The sequence below is a fragment of the Mustela nivalis genome (assembly GCF_964662115.1).
Source record: "Mustela nivalis genome assembly, chromosome: 3".
NCBI classification, from domain to species: Eukaryota; Metazoa; Chordata; class Mammalia; order Carnivora; family Mustelidae; genus Mustela; species Mustela nivalis.
This window is the reverse complement of record NC_139022.1, coordinates 31,945,006-31,971,241: the sequence shown is the minus strand read 5'-3', so window position 1 is coordinate 31,971,241 and position 26,236 is coordinate 31,945,006. Positions and strand designations below refer to the sequence as shown.

The following is a 26,236-nucleotide window of genomic DNA, read 5'->3' as shown; positions in this document are numbered from 1 at the left end:
TACCCCGGGACCCTTGGGCCGGCAGGAGGGGGTGAGGTGCAGCTGGAGCTGGCCGTGCCTAGAGCTGGGAGGCCGGCCCGTGTGGCTGCTGCCTGCACCGCGCCCCGGGCGCTTCCCCTTCCAGAATCTTTCTCAGTCGGCGGGATGAGGGTGCTCGGGGGGCTGCCGGAGGCGCTCCTGCTCCGCAGAGTGCGGGCAGCGGGCCGTTTTCCCGAGCAAAAGAGCCGCTGTTACGCGGGTGTGGGCACGGTGGCCAGTCCAGAGGGGGGCTGGCTCCCGGGGTGGCGCGGGTGGGTGGGAGGCAGGGGGAACCTCAGGGTGAGGGGGGCCACAGCCCCTCGCGGTCCTTCGCCTCTCCCCTCACCGCGGGGCGCTCCGGCCTTTCTTCTTTCCCCAGCCCTCGGTGAAACCGGGGAGGGTGCAGACTGCAAACGGTGAAAGGATTCGTCCTCCTGAGGTTCGGGCCGGACATTTGGGGAGCCCCCTTTTTCAGTTCCTAGAGTCCTGGTTCCCAGCATTGCTCGCAGGCTCCGCCCGGTGGGAGAGGCTTCAGACCAGGAGTTGCTGGGGGTTTGTTTTTCCTTCCAGACCGGGTCCACATCTGGGGATAGGATGTGCTCCAGGGAGCACGGGAGGGTCTGGGCAGGAGCCTCGGTAGAGGTATTTATGCCGGGAGCAAGTAAGGAGAGAGAGTCTAAGCAGATTCCACGCTGAGCCGGAGCCGGTTGTTCCTGGGCCCCATGGCGGGACCTCAAGAGCATGACCTGAGCCCAAACCAAGAGTCTGTCACTTAACGGACTGAGCCACCCAGGGGCCCCCTAATGAACTTTATGAACTGACAGGAGGCCTTGTTGGATTCTTTTCCTTCTTCTTTTTTAAGGTTTTATTTATTGGAGAGAGCGAGACAGATAGTGAGAGAGGGCAAGAGCAGGGAGGAGAGGGAGAAGAAGGCTTCACCGGCAGCAGGAAGCTCCACTCAGGACTCCATCCCAGGACTCTGGGATCATGACCCAAGAGGAAGGCCGTTGCCCAACCAACTCAGCCACCCAGGTGCCCCCCCCCCCCCCGCCTTTTTTTATTCCAGAGAGAAAGAGAACTGGGACGCCTGAGCAGGGGGGAGGAGCAAAGGAAGGGGTCTGAGAGGGAGAAGCAGACTCCCAGCCGGAACCCAGGACCCTGGGATCAAAGAGCCGAAGGCAGGCTCTTAACCCACTGGGCCATTGTTGGAGTCTTTTTTTTTTTTTTTTTTTTTAGAGATTTTTATTTGACAGATAGAGATCACAAGTAGGCAGAGAGGCAGGCAGAGAGAAGAGGAAGCCGGCTCCCGACTGAGCAGAGAGGACTCTGGGATCATGACCTTAGCAGAAGGCAGAGGCTTTAACCCACTGAGCTACCCAGGCGCCCCTGTTGGAGTCTTCTGAAGGAAACTGTGTTCCTGTGTTTTTACAGGGCTTCTACTGGTTGTGGCAAGGGATAATGGTTTTTCATCTGGACTGTGATACAGGGGTTTTAAAATTTTTCTAAATGTCTATTTAAGTTTAAAAGTGGGTTGATTTAAGGAAAATTATTAAATCAATAAAAATTAAAGAGATGGCTTGTCTATGACAAAAGTTTGGGAAACTCATCTCAGTCCCCTCCCATGGACACTCTGGCTTTGGGGAGGAGGAACCGGAATTAGGGGTGCCCCAGGGATGGAGACAGAATCCTGGGGATTGCAAGACCTCTATCCAAGAATGATCGACTTTGGGAAGTGTAAGGTCTGGAGTGAAGGGGAGTGGGAAAGGGGCTAGCGGCTCTAGGCTGGAGGGGGCCACACTCCTGAGCCGGTGGTTGGGCAGCCACAGGGGTCCTGGGGAAGCAGTCTTCCCCAGGAGGGATTCCCCACACACCTGCCAGTTTGTCAATGCTATGCCCGAATGTCCTGCTGGGATTGTAAGCTGAGGGAGAGAAGGGACATCCCCAAGAAAGCCGGTGCTGCCACCAGAAGGGGGCTGGAAGTGGGGTGGTCCTGGCAAGAGAACAGAAGCTTGCAGAAGTGACATCCCCGGGAGGGGAGGCCAGGTGTTCCTTAATGCATTTGTTCCTGGATTCATTCATTCATTCATTCTGCCACTGTGGTGGGGGTCTTGCCGTCCCAGCTCCTGGAAGACTCCTACCTTTCTCCTTTGAAACGGGAGCATTTGCTGGGCCCCCATGCAGTTTTCCACTGCTCTCTGTGCCCTTGAAATAATTCATTCCCCAGGGACTGTCCACAGCCAGACTCCCTTTCAGGTCTGGGGAGCAGGACCCCCTCACCCAAGGGTTTAGCTTCTGTGCCGGGGTTGGCAACTCTGATCCCCATTCAGGAGAAAGCAGGGAGCCAAACGGGTACAGAACAGTCCTGCTCTCTCCCCAGACTCCAAGCTGTTTGTCCTTATTCCCTTGTCTTGCCTCCTACAGAGTGAAAACTCCCCCATATCGCGATCACCTGCCAACCCTCAGCCCACTTTGCCTTCCTAGAGATTTTCTGGCATGGCCCTTGGCAATGGCTGGTCTTTCCATCCTTCTCTCCTGGGCTTCTCAACCTGTGGTCCAGGGACCTGGAACTGGGAAGGTCTAGGAGATAAGATGAGAAAGAAAAAAAAAATCCATCTTAAATGTTTACTAATCTGTAATTGCAATGCAGCATTTCCTCCAGTTATGAACAGAGGTGAGGGAAGTTGGGCAGAATGAGTGGTATTTGAGACCACTGAACAGAAATTTCAGGGATTTTCAGACTGCGGGTGTCGCAGGTGCCTCTGAAGAGCAGTGACACACTTCTGCTTGGTGATTCTGGTGTTTATCAGCCCTACCTCTCTATGTTTTAATGGAATGAGTTAATAAAGAATCACAGGTGCAGCACCTGGCTCGGTTGGTAAAGCACAGGACCCTTGATCTCACGGTCATGAGCTCAGGCTCATGAATTCAAGCCCCCCTCCAACGTGGGGCTCAAATTCAGGACCCTGAGATCAAGAGTTCATGGACCAAGCCAGCTAGGCAGGCACCTCCCACATTTGTGTTTATATATATATATATATATATATATATATATATATATATATATATTTATTTATTTAAATATTTATTTATTTGACAGAGAGGTCACAAGTAGGCAGAGAGGCAGGAAGAGAGAGAGGAGGAAGCAGGCTCCCTGCTGAGCAGAGAGCCCGATGTGGGGCTCTAGGATACTAGGACCCTGGGATCATGACCTGAGCTGAAGGCAGAGGCTTTAACTGAGCCACCCAGGCGCCCTGTGTTTTTATATTTTGATAATTGCATTGCAATATTAGTACTCCTTGTGTAATGCAATATATTTTAATATATTTCAAAACATGGTTCTAAGCATGTTTTGTCCTTTCCAGGTGCTAAGGGAATCTCCTGCCCCCTGAGAGTTTAGAAGTCCTGCCCTAAGCCTCACCTTGGCCCTCAGCAGTCCCTTCTTTCCTTGGACACCTCACTTCCATTTTCATTCATAACCAATGTTCTAAGTGTTCGCCGTGTGTCAGACATGCCTGAGTCACCAATGATACCAGGGACACTAGCCGGGACACTACCCAGCCTGTCTCTGGCCACTCCATCCAGTCCTGGAAAGGTAAAGTCCATGGAGCTCAGAAAGCTTACAGTGGGGGAAGTTTCTTTGTCCGAAGATAGTGGGCCTTCCTGGGGAGATGAGGTTAGTGATATGCCCCAGGGGAGAAGGAGGACTGGCCCCAGCAGAGGGGGTCAGTTGGATCAGCCATGGAAGGAGTCCCTACAGCTCAGTGAGAGAAGGGGTGGGTGGGGAGCAAGTCCTTGCACACCTTGTCAGGGGTTGGGGGTTTTACCCTTGGAGCTACGGGGAGCATCCAAACCAGGGACTGAGATGGTCATACTGACATTTTGAAAAGATCACTACAGCAAGAGGGGAGAGGTGTGTGGAAGGGGTTGGAGGGAGGCAGAAAGGAAGCAGGGAGATGAGCAAAGGGCCCTTGTAGGTGAAGGAGTCCAGAATACATCACTGGGGCATGAAAATTGTATCGAGCTGAAAGCATCTGAAAATAGGCATTTCCTTGAACTCCCTTATATGCCTGAAAGCAAGGCCTCCCAAAATAACTCAGTTGTTCTAAATCCCCTTCAGAGTGGCTGTTATAATGTGATAAGCCCATTGTTATAAAACCATCAATTAATACCTCTCATCTGTTCTCCTGAGCAGCCATTTATCTTTCCTAGAAGTCTTTTGTTTCCCTCCTAAGTACCATCTCCTCTGCTTTCCCTATTAAGTTGGGCTATCAGCCCCCAAATTCTAACTGCCTAGTACTGAAATAGAATTCTGACTTTTCTCTTGCTAATCTTTTTTTTTTTTTTTTTTTTTTTTTTGGTCAGTTTAATTCACAGGCCCTAGGTACTGAACCTAAAAGGGTAGTGGTAGAGGTAGATGCCCTGATGCAGGCATCTGGGAGCAAGACAGTCTGGAATGGGGGACAGGGTTTTGGAGATGAAGTCGATAGGTGCAGGACAACCTTCAGGGGATTGTATATTGTTGAGGTCGAGAGCGTGGACTAGAGAGGCAGCCTGCCTGGGTTCATAATCCTGATTCTGGGCAAGTTACTGAATCTTTTCTCTGCCTCATTCCCTGGGGTGAAAAGTAGGGATAATAATCAGTCAGGATAGGCTTCATAACCACACATTTCCATGATTTAATAACGGTATATTTCTCAAAGCCAGGCATCTCTCACAGGTCGTTAGGGAACTCTGCCTGGTAGTTCCTGCCCAGGCTTTCAGGTGTGACTGTCTGAACATTATGGGCTTTCCCGACAGGGACAGAAGATTTGACATTGGCAAATAAACACATGCTCTGGCCTATTAGTCTTACGGGGCTCTTGTCTCAGGTCCTGGGCTGGAACGAACGGTGTGACGTTACCTCAGGGGAGCAGGTAAGTTCATACATAAAATATTCAGACTGCTTCCTGGCAAAAGAGAAGCACTTGGTGAGTGTTTTACTGTGATTATCTGAATGGATGACCAACAGGAACCTGCCAGGGGTCTGAAGGCACCACAGGGTCACAGCTGAGCCCCGGGCTGCTGGCCGGCGTTGTGCAGAGAATCCTTGTCATTGGGGGCCCCGGGGCAGGCATGACGGGTGGTCAGTAGAACTCGTGGTTACCACTGACTGAAACCCAAATCAACTGGATTAAGGCATCTCGTGATACAGCATCAGGCCTGCTGGGGACCAAGGAACCCCAAGGCCGAGGTCAGGGTCGGTGTGCCAGCCCTGACCCGGGGTGCCACAGTGCTCTGGTTGGCTAAGCTTGGGCATGTCCCTGTCCCACGCTCCACTTAGCCCTTGGAGAGAAATGAATCCTTAAGGGACAATTTCCAACCTTAAAGGAAATTAGAAATGCATGTGAAATGCAACAGTGAGGGCTGTAACCTTCCTTCTCTCACCCAAACTTTTTTTTTTAAAGATTTTATTTATTTTATCTGACAGAGATCACACGTAGGCAGAGAGGCAGGCAGAGAGAGAGAGGAGGAAGCATGCTCCCGGCTGAACAGAGAGCCCAATGTAGGGCTTGACTCCAGGACCCCGGTACCTGAGCCAAAGGCAGAGGCTTTAACCCACTGAGACACCCAGGCGCCCCTCACCCAAACTTTTATCAAGGGGAACTTCAGCCCCCGCCCCCACCCCTCTGCCTCCAGCTGCAGCCACCTGCTCTGCCAGGCCCAGATGCCTCCTCTGGTCTCCATCTTGGATCAGCCTGGGACGCCTAAACCTGTCAGGGGTGGCTGCACTGTCTCATCATGGTCCCCTCCCCCATACCACCAACCTTCTCCACGGATGGTTTCAGAACCATCTGCCTTCAGGCTGGCCCCCTGGGGGCCCACAACAGTGCACAAAAGAATGGGAGAGGCTTGCAAGGTCTGGCTCCCTCGGATCTCTGGATCTCCGTCTGTGACACTGGTGACTCTTGTCTGAGCCTCCACCCAGGCGTGGGTAGGTTCTGAGTAATCAATGGCCTTAGGGGACCACCAGATCTGATGTGTGTGTGAGTGGGGGTGCTCTCCTTGGTGCTGTGGGTGGGGCAAACCAGTGCTGCTGCTGGCATCTCCACAGGGCAAGGACCTACCCAGGGCTAAGGGCCCAGGGACACAGAATTGAGAGGGGGTTGGCCAGTGGGCAACAGTAGTGAGGACGAGGTCCAGTCCAGCCTCTACCCAGGTGGCCTGTGCCTCCCTCCAGGGACTCCCACCTTGGGCCATGCTCTGGCTGCACATTTGTTCCTGGCCAGGCACGCGGCTCAGCTAGAGAGGTCCCTAGTACCGCCTAGCCTGGGCACTGAGCTTGCTTGCTTTCTTCTTTTTTTCAGATTTTATGTATTTATTTGAGAGAGAGCAAGCAAGCACAAGTTGGGGGAGCAGCAGAGGGAGAGAGGGAAGGATCCCCACTGAGCAGGGAGCCTGATACGGGACTTGAACCCAGGACACCAAGATCATGACCTGAACCAAAGGCAGATGCTGAACCGACTGAGCCACCCAGGTGTCCACGAGCTTTCTGACAAGTATTTACACATACGGCCCAAATTGGGCCTTGGCGTGCTTCCTTTCCCTCATTCAGTGTTGATGAGAGCGGCCTCCGCAGGCTGCTGCCCATGGAGGAGCACTGTCATGTGCAGAGGGTGTCCCTTAGTGGCCCCTCTGGGACAAGTGTCCCGCCCCCATGGGATGGCATGCAGGCAGCTGAGCCCAGACTGATGCTCCTGTCCTCCAGCTACATGCCTGGCAACTTAGCGTTCCCGAACTCTCCAATCATGACGCCTTGAGGCTTTATTGCATTTCCCTGATGGTGCATACCCTGAGCCCCTTTTCTTGCTTTCTTTTTTTAAAAAAATTTATATATTTATTTTTGAGACAGCAGGTGGGGGGAGGGCAAAGGGAGAGGGAGAGAAAGAGATTCCCAAGCCAACTCTGCTGAGCGTGGAGCTCAACCTGGGGCTCGATCTCTCGACCCAAGAACACGACCTGAGCCGAAACCAAGAGTCGGAGGCTTAACCAACTGCACCACTCCTGTACCCAGAGCCCTTTTTCTTTAAGAACACCCCCAAACCCTCCCCACCCTCACCCTGCCACGGCCCCCCACACCTCTTGGCTGGGCTGTGGACTTTTGCAGGAGGGGTTAAAAAGAGGTAACATCCAGTGTCTGTGCGTTTTCCCAAGGGGGTGCTCAGGAAAGGCCTCCCCCCATGGAGGAGATGCCAATGCAGGAGGAGGAGGGAGAATTCCAGATAGGGAGGAGCCTGGGGAAAGTCATCAGGTAGAATGAGTTGGCAGGATCAGGAGCCAAGGAGGGAGTGTATTCCTCCCTTGTGGAGGACGGTGTGGAGCTCCCACCCACGAAGCACACTGTTCCTCCACAGAGAAATGACTCAGCCCTTGGACCCCGAGCTGGGTTCTGGAGGAACCTAATCCCCTGTGAGCCTCAGTTTCCTCAAGGTGGCCCAGAGCTTTGTGGCCGGAGTCCTGCCATGGCCTTGTCTCTGGTTGCCCCAGCACCACCTGTAGGCTTGGCTCCATACCCCAAAGAAAATACACCGAACATCAAAAGTCCGTGGTCAAGGGATGGGATTACTTTTGTAAGGGAGGAGGCCTTGGGGGGGTTACAACCTAGAGAGGGCAATAAACCCAGTCAGATGACCCTCCAGCCACCCCTGCTCCTCCCCCAGAAACCCCTGACTCATGTCTCTCTCTGCTCCGCACCTCAAACCCTACTGTAGTCTCCTTCCTGACACCCCAGCTGATGTCCCAAAAGGCAGCCAAATCCCAGCCAGCTCCCTGGGAGGAGCCCCATTTCTAGTCCCATTTCAGAGATGGGGAGACTGAGAGGCTTCTCATATGCCTGAAGATGATAGAACTGGTAGATGGTGGGTCTTCTGATTCATGTCCCAGTGGGCACACGGGAGGTTCGTGGAGTCCTGGGAGGGGACAGCAGCAGATCTCAGAAGGGGGCCTGGGACCCCAGGGACAGGGTCTGGCTGGCTCTGGTCTCCCTGCTGCCACTGGGGCCTCTGTGGGCTCTGGAGTACTGCTCCCCACTCCTCACCTCGGCGGCATGGCTGCTTGTTAAAATGTCACCGAGCTAGGTGGCAGTGGGGCGGGGATCCCCCCTGTTATGAAGGGTGGTCATGGGACGCTGACTCACTGCCGGCCAGACCACCTGACCTCTCCCCGCAGGCCTCGAGAGGGCCCTGCCAGGGGGTTCCCCAGCTGCTGCCTTGTTTACTTCTCACTGGCCTTGGGGGAGGAGAGTTGGGCAGGGCCAGGGCCAGGGCTCAGCTCAGCAGGAGGGCATCCTGGGAAGGCCAGAGCAGGGACTCTCCAGGGGTGGGGGCCTCCAGGTTGGCTTCCCTGGGGCCATTTCCTGCTACCCTCTTTCCCCCTAAGCTCTCCATCCGTCCTCGAAAACCCACCACAGTCCCCAATGGGGCCAAAAGTTCAGAAAGCAAAGGAGGTTCTGGCGGCAAGCGTCTCTTCCCCCTGCTTATTTGGACAGGGCCTACACCTCAAGCCCTTCCTGAGACCCGAGGTTCCCAGGGCCCCCGGGCTTTCCTTCTGCACCCCCTCGCTCCAATGAAGCCACTGAAACTTAGGGGGAGCGGGAAGCTGGGCTCTGGGTCAAGGCTGCCCTGGGACACCTGTGGGCCGCGGCAGCCTCTGCCCAGAACTGCCCCTTGTCCATCCTCTGACCCTGGGGCAGTGGGCATCAGGTGCCTTTCCCAGGCTCACAACAGGGATGCAGGGAGGGGCCTGCGAGGATATGTCCTTTTTAAAGGGGGTGTGCCTACTCTGGAGCTCCTTGGGAAGGACCATCTACACCTGTGGACAGGTCCCTGCTGTGTTCCCATAAGCAAATCACCTTCACACCTGACAGCCAAGTCCACCCACGCTTCCCTTCTGGGTTTCCCATCCCTTGAGGTTTTTGCCTGCTCCCCCAAACCCCACCATGAGAGGGCATGACTCAGCAAGTCTGCCTTCTACTCACAGGACCCCACCTGGGAGACTGCATAGGGTGGTGATCTACCCTTCTTGCCCACCTCCTTGGAAGACCCTCCCCCCACCTTCCTCCAGACCTTGTGAACTGGTGGGTTTGGTTCCATAAAACCATGTTTCTGGACAGCTGTTGGTCTGACTCCTGGGATGCCCATGTGGCCAACAGGCCCGAGGCCACACCAGCCCTTTGGGCACCACCTGTGGAACTGAACTCTGTGCTGACCTGCTGGGGTCGGGCTGCCCTTGGGGAGTGTCTTGGGCTATAGTGAACACCTGAGGGCCACTGAGGCACCAGGACCAGGTGGGGGTAGGAGACCCCGTGCTCCTGAGGCACCTCTCAGCCTTACCCACCAGGAGCTCCTCTGATGCTCAGGCCCGACTGCGGGTATGTCCCTCACTCCAATAAGGGGCCATCATGGAAGATGCTGGAGGCGCTGGAGCGGGATGCCAACTGAAAGCCGACTTCTTCCAATGGATGGGAGGCTGTGAAGAGTGAAGTGTCCCGCATAGGACCTCGGGAGCCAGTTAGTTCTGGCCTGGGGCTTCGGGCCGCTGCGCTGGGCATCTCCGGCGGCCTTTGTTCTGCTTTGCTGAGTCACCGTCAGGCCCAGGCCTGGGAGGGTTCCGGGGCGGGACCCCCGTGGGTGCTTTCCCGCAGGTGAGGAGGTCGAAGCCCAACCTTAGAGGTCGGAGTCCCGGGAGGGCCTCTTGGAGTCCCAGGGGCACTGAGGACAGTGAGGAGGGGGTCGGCTGTAGGGAGGTGCGGGACACCGTGAGGGGATAGCGGGGGTGGGAGGGCAACATACGGGAGGGGGCAGCGGGCTCGGGGCCTCCGCAGGGCGGCTCGCGCAGGGCGGCGCGGAGGGGCGGGGCGCGGAGACCCCGCCCCCAGGAGGCCGGGAGGGGCGGAGCTTCCCGCGATCCTTATAAAGGCGCTCGCCCGCCGTCATCGCGGCCCGGTTAGTCCCCAACCTCCCGACAGGCAGTAATGGCGTCGCTCACCGTGAAGGCCTACCTTCTGGGCAAGGAGGAGGCGTCCCGCGAGATCCGCCGCTTCAGCTTCTGCTTCAGCGCCGAGGCCGAGGCCGAGGCGGAAGGCGCGGCCGGGCCCGGGCCCTGCGAGCGTCTGCTGAGCCGGGTGGCCGCCCTGTTCCCGGTGCTGCGGCCCGGCGGCTTCCAGACGCACTACCGCGGTGAGCGGGCCGGGCGCCCTCGGGGGCCTGCGGGGAGCCGTGACGCCGGCTGGCCGGGCAGCACGGGGCGGGGCGGGGCGGGCGGCTGCCTCTGCTCCTCCGGCCTGGGGGCGCCCGCGGGGTGGGGGTGGGGGTGGCCCTCCCGGCGGGGGCCGGGGTCGCAGACCCGGGGGCGCCGGCCCCTCCCCCTCCCTGCCGTGATGTCGCAGATCGGGACCCGGGCGCACTGGGGCGTCCTCGCCTGCTGGCGACGGGCACTCGCGTTACGCTGACCGATTGCTGCGGCCGAGTCGGGGCCGCCTCGGGCCCGGGAAGAGCCGGCCGGCCGCGGAGGAAGGGCTGGCGGGGGAGGCGGGCCAACCACCACAGGGGCGCGTGCAGGCGGCTCGTGCGGGCGGGCGAGCCAGCCGGGGGCGGCGCTGGCGGCGGGGAGGAGCGGGCGGGAGCGGCCTAGGAGCGCCCGAGGCCGGCTTGGGTGCAGACGTTCTCCCGCCGGCCGTGGGCAGGGCGACCCAGTCGGGCCGTCCTGCAACAGGTCAGCGGAGATGCCCAGGAACGCGCTCCGTCTCTTGCGGCGCGGGTGTGGGCTCTGGCCTCTGAGGGTGGGGGCGGGGGAGCCGGTCGGGGCCGGGAGGGGGCGGGCAGCCAAGGCCGGCCCCGGGGAGGGGCAGTGCCGGGCCCTCCCTAGGAGCGCTGCCAGCTGGCCCACCCTGTTCCTGGCTTGTTTGTTTTTGTGACAGCTTCATGGAGCTTTAATCTACTTCCCGTGTAACTCCCCCATTGCGGGAACAGTTCTAGACTAGAGCCTTTTACATCATCTGAGAAAGGGCCTAAGGTTTACCTAAGGCATAGGTAGCTCTCCTCCTCCTCTGCTCTAAGCAACCGCTAATGTTTTTCTTGATTGATTTCCTTATTCTGGACGTTTCCTATGGACAAGGAGCCCTCTATTTTCCTTCTCTTTTGCAACCGGCTTATACTCAGCGTAACATTTTCGAGGTTTAGGGGTGTTGTAGCTTGTGTCTGGACTTCATTCATTTTTGTGCTGAATAACAGGCCATTCTACGCACATAACCACGTTTTGTTCGTCAGCTCCTTAGCTGGTGGGGGTTTGGGTTATCACTTTTTGACGCTGTGCTTGTTCTTATGGAAGATGTGTCCTGGGCCCACAGAGCTGGCCCAGCCTGCAGGTGCGGGGGCTAGTTTGGCCTGCATGGTGGGACTTCAGCACCGTTTGCTAAACTGAAAATCAGAGAGTACATTACAAATCCTGTAGCTTTATTGGGGGCGGAAGCAGGCAGGTGGACTCCTCTTCTTGGCTTTCCTAAAAAGCCAAAGGCCCAAGGCCTTTGGAGGGGCTGGGCCCCCAGGAATCCATCACGGGTGGGGGTCTGCTACAGTTGAAGATGGGTCTTGGCCTGGCCAGACATGGACCGAGGCAGTGCCTGCTTAAGGGGCTACTGGCTCAGAGGCAGAGTGGCAGCTGCAGTACGCCCCCCCAGCCGCCCCCCGCCCTCAGCAACCCCCATTTGCTGGCACATGCTCTTTCTCCCGCGGGAACCCAGGGCCCATGTCGGAGAGCTTACCTTCCAGGCAGTGTCACAGTGAGTGGGCAGTCTGGCCTCCGCCCCACCGGGCACTGGCTCACTCAGGTGTGCCTCAGTTCCTAGGCCTGCAGATGCCCCTCTAGTACCAGCCTGCGTCCTTCTCAGCAGCTTGGGTCCAATTGAGAAGCCTCTGGTGCTCACATGCTGTCTTGTAAACAATCTAGATGAGGACGGAGACTTGGTGGCCTTTTCCAGTGACGAGGAACTGACCATGGCACTGTCCTATGTGAAGGATGACATCTTCCGTATTTACATTAAAGGTAAAGGCTTGTTCTGGGGGTCCCCTGAAGCCGGGTGCTTCTTGCTAAATAAAACCTGCTTGAAGTTCTTGAGCAATCCCCTCTGAGCAGCAGGGAAGGTCCTGGGGTTCTTTAAGAACTAGACTCTGTCCTCTCTGTGCTTGGCTTGAGAGAGGAGTCCCACAGGGGTTGGGCCTGGGGATCTCTGGGTTCACTCTTGATGCTGCCCCAGCCAGGTGCCACAGGCGGCTTTGGGGATGCAGTGGGGCTTATTTTAATGGGGGGGGGCAGCACTCCCTGCGGCCTCTTGCTTGCCCGGGCCCCCTGTACTGGGTACCAGGCACAGGACTGGGAGCCTCATGGCAGGTTCTTGGGTCCCCCTGCTGCTGTCACTTGAACAGCCGGGTTGCACACGGACCCCGTGTCTGGAGAGCAGGGCCAGGGGCCCGCTCACTGAAAGTGGTCCCCCCCCCCCCCCCCCCGTGGGGATGAGTGGGAACTGTGGGGTCCCACCTTCTGGCTCTCTGCTCTTCCTGCAGAGAAGAAGGAGTGTCGGCGGGACCACCGCCTCCCATGTGCTCAGGAGATGCCCCGCGGCCTGGTGCACCCCAACGTGATCTGTGACGGTTGCAATGGGCCAGTGGTAGGGACCCGCTACAAGTGCAGTGTCTGCCCGGACTATGACCTGTGTGCCGCCTGCGAGGGGAAGGGCCTGCACCGGGAGCACAGCAAGCTGGTTCTCCCTGCTGCCTTCGGGCCCTTACCTGAGGTGAGCAGGGCTGCACTGCAGGCGGGGTGGGGGGCACGGAGGGCCAGGGGCTGGAGGTGGGGGAGTCCTCTGCTCTGGTGTCACTGGGCCCCTCTGTTCCTCCCCACCCCCAGGGCTTCTCTCACAGTCGCTGGCTGCGGAAGCTGAAACACGGGTACTTTGGGTGGCCCGGCTGGGAGATGGGCCCACCAGGGAACTGGAGCCCACGTCCTCCCCGGGCAGGGGACGCCCGGCCCAGCTCTGCGGCAGAACCAGGTGAGGCTTGCGTCTGCTGGCTTCTGACGGGGGAGGTGGCCAGCTGGCGGCCTGGGGGCCTTCCCCATGTCCTGCAGTCTTGCACGGCTGTGGTGGTGTCCCTTAGCTCACAGAGCCCTGGGGAGTGGGGAGCGTCCCCTTTCTCTTCCTTGCACACATAGAGTGCCCGAGGCTGCTCATTTGCCTGTACTAGCTGAGTGCTCAGCCCTAAACTGCACCCTCATCAAGTTTTTTTTTTTTTTAAAGATTTTATTTATTTATTTGACAAGCTTCTGTTTTTTAAAGTGAGCTCTACACCCAGTGTGGGGTTTGAACTCCCAACCCTGAGCTCTGAGAGTTGCATGCTCTCCTGACTGAGGCGGCCAGGGGCCCCTGCTCAAGTATTCTGGAACACAGTCTGGAAGTGAAGAGCTTTAACATCTGGCTTGTGTTCCAGAATTCTGGATTTTGGTTTTATTCTGATCTTATACATACTAAAGCGCATGTAGCAAATCCCCCGTGGGCTGAGCACCAGGGGCACACAGGAGCCGGGAGCAGGAGAGAGTTTGGGAAGGCTGCCAGGACAAGACCCCCCCGGGGATGGGGGGCACCTGTGAGGAAGGTGATAGAATGGTAACAGGTATTGAAGTCTGCTTTGTACATTTTTTTTTTTTTTTTTTTTTTTTTTGCAACTGAAGCTGCTGGTCCGTCGGAGGATCCTAGTGTGAATTTCCTTAAGAACGTAGGGGAGAGTGTGGCGGCTGCCCTGAGCCCTCTGGGTAAGTGGTGGCCTCTGTCCTTTGAGAGCAGCAGTGTTTTACTTGGTGAGGGGGTGGCTGGTGGGTTGCTTGTCACCACCTGGGTCGCCGTGGAGGAATGGTGACTTCTGGGCCTTGAGGGCTAGCCAGCATTTGTCGCCTCACGCCAGTCTTCACCGTGCACTGCATCACAGGCCACTCAAAGTTGAATTCCCTGACACTTTCTGGAACTTTCCCTGTGGAGTGAAGTGGAATCTACAAGTGTTAGGTTGGGATGATCCCAGGAGCCTCTGCTACAGGGCTGGGCCCTGCAGCAGTGGGAGTCCACTAGGACTAGGACTTCTGGTTCAAGGGTGCAGTGGACCCATGATCTCTGACTAGAGTCGTGCTCTACTTTGTGACTGCCATGGCAGCGAGTGTCCAAGTGTGAGCGGATGCTGATGGGAAGGGGAGGCAGGCCTGTTCTTGCCCCCAGCTTGAGGGCATTTCAGCTCCCCCTCCTTTGGGCGGGGACGGTGCTCAGTGGGGACCTCCTGGTGTTGCTCCTCCGTGAAACTGTGTGGACTGCAGTTTCACACTGGAGTTAAAGGCTCTGGAGAGCAAGGAAAAGAACAGACGTTTTTAATGCTTTCTAGCAGGATAGCAGAGGAGCGAAGACCAGGTTCTCATCAGGAGACAAGCTGGTGCTGAAGCCCAGCTGCCACTCGAGATGCTGTGACGGGAGGCATGATTTAGGAGGATGGGAAGCTTCTCTTTGGAAGCTGGTAAATGGTCAGTGGTTCTTAAGGCTGGCTGAGCCTCCGAATCACCAACAACGGGGTGTTTTGTTTGTTTGTTTTTTGGTATGTTTTGGCGTATGGAAACTTACCTAAAATTATTCTGAAGAACAAAGTCTTTCACTAAAAGAACAAACCAGACAAGCTGTGGAGTCCCAAATCCCATTCTAGATCCAGGTAGGGAATCTTGAAACTGCAGAGTCCCAGGTCCACCTTCTGGATTCTGGCAAATTGGTTGTGGGTCAGGCTTAGCAGCTGTGAGTTTCAAAGGCTTGCCAGGGACTTTGAGTTCCACTTGCTGTCCATCGTGAGGACCATCTTGAGTGTGGCCTGTTTTAGAACTTGACCTGGATTTCCCACTTGGGACAGAGGGGAATAATTTTGGCCACACTCAGAGGTGTAGGATAAGGGTAAAGGCCTTTTCAGGTCTTGCAGAGCAAATGGGAGTTGCTGTGTACCCACTAGGGAGGAGCCTGAAGCTCTCACACAAGGACAGTTTCAGTACCTATGCCTCTGAATGGTTTCAGTTGAGGAAAGCCACTTGCAGAATTGATTAAACTCAATAGAACTCTGGGTATTTTCCTTCTTAGGTGGTCCTGACAGCTAGGATGACTCCTATGCTAATGGCCTAGAAGGGACTCTTCCCTTCCCAGAGGGACAGCCAGTAACACCTCCCAGAGGGTGGACTATGAGTGACTCAGCAATTTTAAAGCACCGCCCCAAGGCCTTGTTTGGTAGGTGCCCTGAGAGCCAGCTGAGCAGGTCCGCTGCTGAGGCCCGGGACCGCTCCCAGCCCGAGTTTGCAGTCACTGACCTCTGCGACCCAAAACCGCAGGTCCTTTCCTTGTCCCAGGGTCTTCAGAAGACCCTCCCCTTCACAGGCTCCGGGGAAGCAGGCCACAACCAGTGGTACAGTCTGTAAGCCCCTATGTCTCAGGTTATCTGTTGGAGAAATTGGGGTTCTAGAATCTCTCTGGTTCATTTACGGAAGTCCTGTCATTTGTCCACATAGAAAACCAAGACTGTGTATGGGTGTTTATTGTATGTCCTTCCAACTTTTCTGTTTGCTTGAACCTTTTTTTTTTTTTTTTAAAGATTTATTTTAAAAAAAAGATTTATTTAGAGCACGTGTGAGGGAGGGGCAGAGGGAGAGAGAATCTCAAGTAGACTTCCCAGTGAGTGCAGAGCCTGATGTGGGGCTCTAGCTCATGACCCTGAGATCATGACGTGAGTTGAAACTAAGTGCCCAAAAGCTCAACTGACTAAGCCACTCAGACACCCATGCTTGAACCATTCATGACGAAAAGTTGGGGGAGGATAGAAGGAGAAAAAGGACTTAAATATTCAGATGAGGGTATTGGTAGCTAAGCCCGCTTTTATCTCTTTGCTCCTCACGGCTGTACCAAAGTAGCAGTAAAGGGATTAAACACAGGAATATAAAGCAACATGGACAAAGAAAAGGGGGAAAAAGTGCTAGAGAAGGTAAGAAGACCTCACGCCTTGAATGGTGGGAAGAGTTTAAGGGTGGTGACCAGCAGCGTGGAAACTCACGTGCCTGCTCAGGGGTCCTGGGGCCTGTCAGGAAAGGCCAAGGAACTGGGTAGGGGGTGGTGTGGGTGGTTGAAGGCCACTCTTAAGGATCACGTGGAGATCACTGGCTGGTCAGCCAGCTGCTGGTCCTTGCCCACGCACACACAAGACCTGATGCTTTGTTGCTGGAGCATTTGACACAGGGAAGCTTCAGCCCTAGGGACACAGGGCAGGGTGAGGCACCAGCCTGAAATTGGGCCCCGTGAATGGGCAGTGGATCTGGCTGGGGTGTCCCTGCTCAGTAGAGGCCGGACAGGCCAGAGCCAGGTCCCACAGCTCTGCCACCTGGGATTCCGCTGCCTGGCCAGGCACTCAGTCAGCCACCCTCCAGAGGGAGACGAGTGATGGCTCTGGCCCTCTGAGAGGGCCTTGGTAGGGTCCAAAGGCCATGGTCTCCAGCCTTTTGGGCACTTCCTGCACATGGACGAGAAGGAACTTGGGGTCGGGCTTTACAGGAAAGAGAATGTCAGTGTCCAGCTTTTCCATCCTTGAAAAAAGAACAAGATAAAACTGGTATCTTAAGAACAGATAAACAGTTCAAGAACATTTTTTTTTTTTAAGAAATTAAGAAAAATAGCCAGAATAAAGAACTTAAAAGAAGACTTAGATTTAAGGTCACTTTAAGGAAATACTCCAAAAACAAAATAGAGGTGAGAAGAGAAAAAAGGTGAGAAGAATCAAGGATTAATTCCCGGAGGCCCAGGGTAGGACAGCTAATGGGAATTCTGTGAAGGGAGCAGACAAAAGTGAAGGAAGGAAATGAACAAAGAATATAAGACCATCTTGGCCCAGAGGACATTAACCTCTAGATTGAAAAGGACTCCAAGTGCCCTGGACAGTGACCAGAAAAGATTCCACTCCAGACCTCATTGTCCTGGAGCAGAGCCCTCTGGAGAACGGGAGGCTCTGGAAATGCTCCAGGTTACTGTAAGAGCTTGAGAGTTCCAGGGGCCAACACCAGAAGACTGTCAACCAGTGACTATGAAGGTCTGAACAGAACTGGCTTCTCAACCTCGAGTGCCATTCCTAGCTGAAACGCTTACGTATGAGGGCAGAGCAAAGCTGTATGTAGTGGCGTTCACCTCAACGCTGAGTGTGGTTTTCACTGAAGAGTTTCTGAAAGGACAGGGGAAGGGGAGCTAAGTGTTGATCTAGAACAAGAAGCCGTGAACTCGAGCCATCAGAAAAAAGGCGGCGTGGGGTGAAAGCTGTCTTTGGGGAGTGGGCGGGCTGTGTGTTGGGGCCAGGAATCTTTGCTTGAGCCTTCTGGAATGGTTGGAGTCTAAGCTGGGGGCATGTGGCCGTCTGATAAATTAATTAAAAACAGCATCAGTGACTCTGCCCTCCGTCCCCTCAGTCCCCCTCAGTGGCATATGCACCCTTGTGAGGGGCTGCAGGCGACTTGCTGGCTGGCCCAGGCTTCCCTCCTAGTGGGCTTCCCACAAGGCCAAGCAGGATTCTTGGGTTTCCTGTCACTGTGCCACAACCCCCCACCCAACGTGTGAGGCTTCACGTGGTCCTGGGTGCTGTGGCTGGGGCTCTCTGGCCACAGCTGGTATGTGGCTCCCTGTTTCTAGCCCGCTGCCCACATGGGGCAAACAGGGGCTCTTTATGGGCTTTCTGGCTCCAGTGCTGACCTGGGATGTTCACTGAGATTAAGGTTGCATTAACTTGGAAGAAGAGGAAGGGCCAGTAAGGTGCACAAGTCAGCAGACATGTGCCGGGAGCCAAGGTTTGGGGCCAGGATATTGGCAGCAGTTAGCCCTTGGGGATCCTGAAGGTCAGGTGAACGGCCATCTGCCTTGTGGCAGCGGGGGGCTGGCCTTGTGCCTTGGTCCTGCTCTGGCTGTGCTATCCTGTGCCACCCCCCCACGCTGTGGTTCCCCCCAGTATGTTGGGTCCCCTCCCCACTACTCTGTGGGGTCCCCTCCCCACTAAGCTGTGTCCCCAGCTAGGAAGCCCTCTGGAGACCTCACAGGTGTTTGCTTCCTCCTCGGTCTCTGCAGGCATTGAAGTGGATATTGATGTGGAACACGGGGGGAAAAGAAGCCGCCTCACCCCCGTCTCTCCAGGCAGCTCCAGCACTGAGGAGAAGTGCGGCTCTCAGCCAAGCAGCTGCTCCTCAGACCCCAGCAAACCGGACGGGGACCCGGAGGGCGTGGCGCAGTCCCTGGCGGAGCAGATGGACAAGGTTGCCCTGGAGTCAGGGCTGCCCGAGGCAAGTGCTTCCTACCTCGACCCCCGGCGCGTGCACAGTCCACCAGACGGCAGAGGGCCGTCTGGGGCATTTGTGGTGTTCTGCCAACCCGCTGCTTGAACATTCCTTACCATTTGCAGGAGTGGAGGCTGGGGGCAGGTGGGCTTGGTGCGGGGGTCCTGTGTGCTCACGGGGTTTCTGTTCCAGGAGCAGATGGAGTCGGATAACTGCTCGGGAGGAGACGAAGACTGGACTCATTTGTCTTCAAAGGAAGTGGACCCGTCTACAGGGGAACTCCAGTCTCTACAGATGCCTGAATCCGAAGGGCCAGGCTCTCTAGACTCTTCTCAGGAAGGGCCCACAGGACTGAAGGAAGCTGCATTGTACCCACATCTGCCACCAGGCAAGTGCTTCAAGCAACTGTTTCTGCCTTTTTCTCTCTGAACATCCTATCCCCTCCTTTTAGTGTCTGGACCCAGAATCACGAAGGCCGTCAGACTTAGAGACCACCTCCATTTTCCCTGAGGAAGGTGTCAACCTCTGGGTGGGGTCCATGGCCAGGGTCCCTTTGGAGCCAGGCAGGATGCCCAGCAATGTGGAGAGGTGGTGTGTGCACGGGAGTAAGGCCTGGTGGGGACTGTGGCAGCCTGGAGCACAGCTGAGGAGCAGGGGACAGCTGATCCCTTGCTCAGGCTCGTTATTCTCACAATAATGTTTAATTATTAAACATTAATATTTAATGTTAATTAAACAGTAAAACTGGTGAAAACCCACCTGTGGCCACATTTGGCCCTTTGGGCTACTGATACTGATCTCTGCCTTGGAACAGGGACAGCAGGCTATCACTTATAGGCCAAAAACTGTTGTTTTTAACAAAAATTTTTTTTTTTTTTTTTTTTTTTTTAGAGAGTATGAGCAGGGGGAGGGGGAAGGGCAAAGGGAGAAGCAGGCTCCCTGCTATGCAGGGAACCCAATGCGGGCCTCGATCCTTGGACCCTGAGATCATGACCTGAGTCGAAGGCAGACAGTTAACCGACTGAGCCCCTAGGCAGGTGCCCTGATTTTTTCATTTGGATAATGGTTGGGAAGAGGTCAAGATGTGAAAACTGGAAGAAGGTCAGATGTCAGTATTCGGGACGGAAGATGTCAGTATTCGGGACGGAAGTTGCCGTGAATTACAGCTGCGGCCTTCTATTCAGACTCTGCAGAGTTTGCTGTATTGGCAGAAGCGAATTAGGAGACCATACAGCCTTTCAGAGCTGCTCAAAATCCTCACCTTCTGGCCTTTTCTGGAACGCGCTTGTCTGGCTGTCTGGGAGGGTCACTATGCTGGGCAGAGGGCTCGTGGAAGGGCTGGTCCCTTGGGCGCTGGCGGGCTGCCCCCCTCACGGCTTCTGTCCTCCTCCTGGCAGAGGCTGACCCCCGGCTCATCGAGTCCCTGTCCCAGATGCTGTCCATGGGCTTCTCCGATGAAGGTGGCTGGCTCACCAGGCTCCTGCAGACCAAGAACTATGACATTGGGGCGGCGCTGGACACCATCCAGTATTCGAAGCACCCGTTGTGACGGCTTCTGCCCCCGGTCCCGTCCCCCTTCTTGTCTCCTGGTCGTGTTGAGCTAGTGTAGAACAGCGGGGCCCCTCTCAGGGCCAGTTTCTCTGCATTCTTCTTCCAGAATCTGGGGGTGGGGATGCACCAAGCCATCCAGGGCAGTAGCGCAAGTGATGGGAGGGGGAGGCCCATGTGTGTGGCTGCTGATGTCGGAGAAGCGTCTGCCGGCTCCTGTGGGTGGACAAAGAGTCCTTGCTGGGAGGATGCGGAGGCCCGATGGCCGCCTACTGCTCTCTCCCCACCAGGATCACACCAGCAGTTCAGAATGTCTTGCCTAATGGTCTTATGCTTTTTCTTTTTTTAATGACTGTAATAGTAAGCTGACCTATAGTTGATTTTCACTGGAAACCTGATCGGCTCCAAGTTCAGAGCCAGGACAGCAGACATTCTGTCAGGTGGGGCAGGAGTGAGGATGGGGAGGACAGGGCAGACAGGGCAGTCCAAGCCTGGGCTTCTTCAATCTGCAACTGAGGAGGGGTTGACAGAGGGAGGCTGGTGCTCACAGAATACCGCCTGTTCCATAACCACTCTAATTCTCTCACTTTTGAATGTGTCTGTTGCTTTCACAGTAAGAAAACCCGTTTGTAACCATTCTGTTGCTGTGTTGCAAACAATCTGTAATTAAATGGTAAGCACTTTAATCAAAGATGTTGCAACCAGAGACAACTTAATAGTTTGTTCTTGTTGACAGTCTGTATAAATCATCTCTGGTCCTTTTTTTTTTTAAGATTTTATTTGAGAAAGTGAGAGGGAGGGAGGGATGGAAGCATGAGCAAGGGGAGGGGCAGAAGGAGAAGCAGACTCTCCCTTCCCTGCCCCCCTCAACCCCCAGGCAGGGAGCCAGATGCAGGACTCGACCCCAGGACCCTGAGATCATGACCTGAACTGAAAGCACAGACTTTACCAACTGAGCCTCCCAGGTACTGCCCCTCCCATCCTATTTAGAAGCTAAATTTTTTTTTTTTTTTGGACAGGGGGCACGAGGTCCAGGGGATAAGGGCTCATGTAACATGTGTCCGGGTGGGTAACCTTGTTTAAGTCACTTCACAGATCATCCTCAAAGTCCTCACCAGTTTTAAAAAGGTCACATAGTTGCACAAGTGGGGGCTCCTGTCCCCCTGTGACCAAGGGACTGTCCTTTGCCAGAGGACCAATGTCCTGTGGTTGTCCGGAGGGCTTTACACAGGGCCTCTGAGACCCTGACATGAAAGTATATGCAGGCCAGGGAAGTCTGGGTGCACCAGGTGGCCTGCTGGGGTGCCCTTCCCTTGGGGTCTGGACCCATAGGTTCCCCTGCTCAGCCAGTGCTGCCCCAGCATGCTTGGGGTCTCTCTGTAGGGCCAATGAGGGCTCCATGTCTGCACGTGGGCCATTTCCAGGTGGCAGAAGGAATCGTTCCCACTTGGAAGATGTAACTCTGACCTGTGGGGCCAGACGTGGAGGACCCACCCGAGGAACAGAAAGCTCCCCAGTTCCCCTGTCCTTGTGGCTGCCACCTTCTTTGACCTTCCCGGCCAGGCCAGCTTCGTCCTGCAATGGAAATGACAGGAGAGAACCATGTCCACTATTCCAAACAAGTGCCAGTGGCCTGGCAAGACCAAGGGAGGGGAGGGAACGATCCCCACACCTGCACTGCGGCTTTCTCCTCTCCGCCTCGGGGCTCCCACACGTCCCACTCTCTGTTCTACCTATTCTCCCTGCTCGGGCCAGCAGGCTGGGGACCTGCTCTCATCTGGTGGATTAGCAAAGCAGGGCAAACGAATGCCCTCACCACCTCTGCCAGATTCCATGACCGGGCTTCCTCAAGAGAATATTCCCACGGAAGCCTTAGAATCAGGTGCCTGAGACCATCTAGGAAGGGTGGAAGAGCTTCTGTCCTGTCTGCTCAGTGCCAGGCAGATGGGAAAGTCTCCAGAACTATGGGGAGGGTTTGGAGCTGTGGAAGTGGCTGCAGAGGACCCCAGGAGGAAGCAACCGCAGCACCGGGTCCTGACAATGACAGGCAAGACCCTGCATCACAACCCTAGGGTGGTGTGGAAGAGGCTCGTGGTGCTGTTCCAGCTGCAGTGCCCCTGACCTGCCAGGACTCTGCTCAACTATGGCGCAGCCTGAGTTCCTCTCCTTCAAAACAAACTGTGCCCGTGTGAGCCTTCCCTGTGAGAATGCAGTTGAATGTTAATCTTGGGCCTGGCCCATCAGTAACTGCCATTATTCTATTACTCAGAGCTTCAGGGCCACATAGCTAGAGGCAACATCAAAGTCTGACCTTTGTACTACCAGTTGAAGCTGGACAGGCTGGCCGTGGCCTTGTTGGATGGCAGAGAGCCTTGGCCTCTGTGCCTGTGACTCCTGTGAGACAACAGCTGAGCCTGCATTCTGCAGCCTTAAATGTACAGTGGGGTCTGGCCTGCCAGGAGGGAAGCCTCTAGAATGAGCAGCGGTGTGGGGTGCAGGACAGGAGGACCCTGAGCTTACCTCCTACCACAGACACACCGACGCAACAACTGCACATATTGCAACTAACTGAAGATGCTGTGAAGGCAGCAGGACTGACTGTCCACGGCTGGCTGTAGCAAAGTCACATCACAAATGGTAGGAGGGGTGGACGTGTGGTCAGGAACCAAACCCCTGGAGTGACGCCACAGACGGGAAGGGCCTCACAAGCTCCGAGAACATGGGGTCAGACCCCACACTGGGCATCCCCGGCCTTGGGGACCTGCACTGGGCAAACCAGTCCCTGCATCACATCTGGCTTTGAAAATCTGGGGCCTAACACCCAGAGCTGGAGGGTGACAGGACACTAAGTCCCTGCCCTTAAAAAGCCAACATGCTGGGGCACCAGGGTGGCTCAGTGGGTTAAGCCTCTGCCTTCAGCTCAGGTCATGATCTCAGGGTCCTGGGATTGAGTCCTGCATCAGGCTCTCTGCTCCGTGGGGAGCCTGCTTCCCTTCCTCTCTTTGCTGCCTCTCTGCCTATTTGTGATCTGTCAAATGAATAAAATCTTAAAAAAACAAGAACAAAAAACCCAACATGCTGAAGAACCCAGCCCAACACCGCACGGAAAGTCATAAAAAGCACCTGGTATGCATGTGAAGGTTTAATGACTAATTTTAGGATGGGTGTTGGCAGGCTAGGGAGCTACAGGTTTCCTCTGGAATAACAGTACTGGGGGTGGGTATTTCACTTGCCCTCCCCCAGCCTGGACGAGTGGGTGATCGCGGGAGCCAGCTCCATCCCCGTGCCAGCTCCAGGCTGGCGCTCTGCTCCAGCACCCCTTCGGTCTTGTTCCACCCAACCTCCCTGCATGCAGAGTGGCTCCTGCCCTGGGGGTGGGGGCAGGGACCAGTGTGCCAGCCTGCCCTCCTGGCTAGCTATGAAGGGGTTAAGCCCGGTGCTCTACTGCCCCCACTTCTATTGTGGGGCTGACTCAGGACCTGCTCCTGAGAACCCCTGGTGGCTGCGGCTGGGCGGCTGGGCGTCTAAGGGGCCGGGAACAGACCATGCCTGTGTAGCTGCAGCAGGGAATCGGAGTACTGCGGCCAGCCCCACCTGCAAGCATGCCCATAGCGGCCACAGTTCAGACACAACAGGGGCACACCGCTCACAGGGGACACCCCTAGCACCACGGCATGGTTCTGCTGACCGTGCGGGACTGCGCTACAGAGCAGCACAGGAACGCTTCTCCATGAAGCCACTATTTGCAAGAGCAGGAGACAGCTGACCTACCTAATCTATAGAAACAAATAGAATCAGACAAAATGAGGAGACAGAGGACCATGTCCCAAATGAAAGAATGGGACAAAATTACAGAAAAAGCTAAACAAAATGGAAGCAATATGCTGGATAAACAGTTCAAAACAATGGTAAGAAATGGTTGCTGAACTTGAAAGGTAAGTGGGTAAACTCGTGAGACTGTCAACAAAGAGATTAAAATGATAAAAAATACACCAGAAGGAATTGGTGGCAGATTAGAGGATGCAGAAGACCGATTCAGCGACTTGGAAGACAGGATCGTGGAAAGCACCATGCTGAACAGCAAAAATAATGAAAAATGAGACCAGATGAGAGGATCTCTAAGATATCCGCAAACTTCACAGCATTTACATTCCAGGGGTCTCAAAAGAAGAGGAAAGACCCAGCAGAAAATTTATCTGAAGAATCAATAGCTAAAATCCTCCCTAATCTGGGGAAGGAAACAGATAGCAGGACTAGGAAGCACAGAAAGCCCCAAACAGGATTCCCACACAGGACATAATGAAGATGGCAAAATCAAAGAGAAGATTTTTTCTTTTTTTAAAGATTCTATTTATTTGACAGAGAGAGATCACAAGTAGGCAGAGAGGCAGGCAGAGAGAGGGAGAAGCAGGCCCCCTGCTGAGCAGAGAGCCCAATGCGGGGCTCCATCCCAGGACCCTGAGATCATGACCTGAGCTGAAGGCAGAGGCTTAACCTGCTGAGCCACCCAGGTGCCCCTCAAAGAGAAGATCTTAAAAGCAATCAGAGCAAAGCAAACATACATACAAGGGAAACGCCATAAGACTATATGCTGATTTTCAGCAGAAACTCTGCAGGCCAGAAAAGAGTGGCATGACACACTCAAAGTGCTGAAAGGAAAAACCCACAGTCAGGAATATTCTACCTGGTAAGGCTGTCATTCAGAATTTTAAACATGCTAAACAGTTCCCCAGACAAAATTCAAAGGATCACCACTAAATCAACCTTTACAAGAAATATTAAAGGAACTTTAACAAGAAAGAAAAGCCCATAAGTGGAAGAAAATTATGAAGGGAAAAAATCTGACAGGGGAAAGCAAACATCTAGGAAAGGTAGTGGGTTAATCACTTATAAAGCCCCTATGGAAGGTACCCGGCTAGCTCAGTCGGTAGAGCATGAGACTCTTAAAGCCCCTATGGAGATTAAAATGCAAAAGTAGTAAAATCAATGATATCTACAGATAGTAGTCAAGGCACACACACAAGAAAGATATAAAATATATACATAAAGTGTGGAGGGGCTCTTAGTATGGCTAAGAGCCATATCTAAGTATGGCTCTTAGAATGTGTTTGAACTTAAGCAGCCATTAACTTAATACAGACTGTGATACGTACAACTCTTGTTCCGTATGAACCCAACGGTAATCACAAATCAAAAATCTAGGATAGTTTAAAAAAACTACAAAAAACTGGGGTGCCTGGGTTACTCGGGTTAAGTGCCCAGCTCTTGATTCCAGCTCAGGTGGTGAGGGCAGGGTTTGGGACTGAGCACCGTGTTGGGCTCCACCGCCCTCAGCAGGGAGTCGGCTCGAGATTCTCTCTCCCTCTGCCCCCGCCCTCCGACACTCTCTCTGTAAAATAAATAAAAATCCTAAAAAGAAGAAAAAAAAAAGCTATGACAGATGCACAAAGAATAGAAAGGAACCTAAGAACAACACTAAGGAAAGGAACAGAGAAGAACCATGAAAACAACCAGGAATAACAAAATGGCAGTAAACAAACACTATCAATGATTATCTTAAACTGTCTCAGAGCTCCAGTCAAAAGGTATGGGGTGACTGAATGGATAAAAAGGCAAGACCCATCTATGTGCTGCCTACAAGTGTCACTTCAGACCTAAAGACAGACTGAAAGTGAAGGGACAGGAAAAGATACACCATGCAAATGGAAGTGATAAGAAAGCTGCGGTAGCAATACTTCATCAGAAAAAGTAGACTTAAGGACTGTACGGGCATTACAGTGATAAAGGGATCAGCCCAACAAAAGGGTGTAACAGCTCTAAGTATCCATGCACCCAATATCAGAGGAACACCTAAACCCATAAGTATTAACAGACGAAGGGGAGAAGTTGACAGTAATAGAATAATTGTAGGGGACTTTAATGCCTCTATTACATGGAAAATCAATAAGGAAATGGTGGCTTTGAAAGACACAGATGTACTTAGCAGATACATACAGAACATTCCATCTAAGAAAAGCAGAATACGTATTCTTTTCAAGTATACAAGGAACTATCTCCAGGAGAGGTCACATGTTAGGCTACGAAACAAGTCTCAATAAATTTAAGAAGATTGACATCACATCAAACATCTTTTCCAACCACACTCTATAAAACTAAAATCAATGACCAGAAAAGAACTGGAAAAAACACAAACATATGGAGACTAACAATATGTTACTGAACAACCAGTGGCTCAACCATGAAATTAAAGAGGAAAAAAAAAATACACGGAGAG

At 54.3% G+C, this 26,236-nt stretch overlaps 2 protein-coding genes and 1 long non-coding RNA gene across 5 annotated transcripts in view; 1 reads left to right on the top strand and 2 right to left on the bottom strand.

Moving 5' to 3' along the window:
* Positions 1-851: 851 nt before the first annotated feature.
* LOC309861117 lies at positions 852-9,863 on the bottom strand. The gene is made up of 2 exons (XR_014309760.1): positions 3,437-9,863; positions 852-2,595 (listed from the first exon to the last, which is right to left on the bottom strand). It is a non-coding gene; the product is annotated as an uncharacterized lncRNA (long non-coding RNA).
* Positions 9,864-9,986: 123 nt separating this feature from the next.
* Positions 9,987-20,653, top strand: SQSTM1 (sequestosome 1). The gene is made up of 8 exons (XM_082723649.1): positions 9,987-10,232; positions 12,001-12,096; positions 12,615-12,844; positions 12,958-13,099; positions 13,777-13,857; positions 18,209-18,420; positions 18,607-18,802; positions 19,812-20,653. Exons 1-8 carry the CDS (start codon positions 10,028-10,030, stop codon positions 19,961-19,963), a joined length of 1,314 nt encoding a protein of 437 aa, XP_082579775.1. The 5' UTR covers positions 9,987-10,027; the 3' UTR covers positions 19,964-20,653.
* The window catches only part of MRNIP (MRN complex interacting protein), a 27,197-nt gene continuing 21,308 nt past the window's right edge, over positions 20,348-26,236 (bottom strand). For all 3 annotated transcript variants that reach the window (XM_082723663.1, XM_082723664.1, XM_082723662.1), the window contains one exon: positions 20,348-21,537. In XM_082723663.1, the coding sequence (XP_082579789.1) occupies positions 21,052-21,537 (486 nt within the window). In that variant the 3' untranslated portion in view covers positions 20,348-21,051. The remainder of the gene's footprint in view (positions 21,538-26,236) is intronic.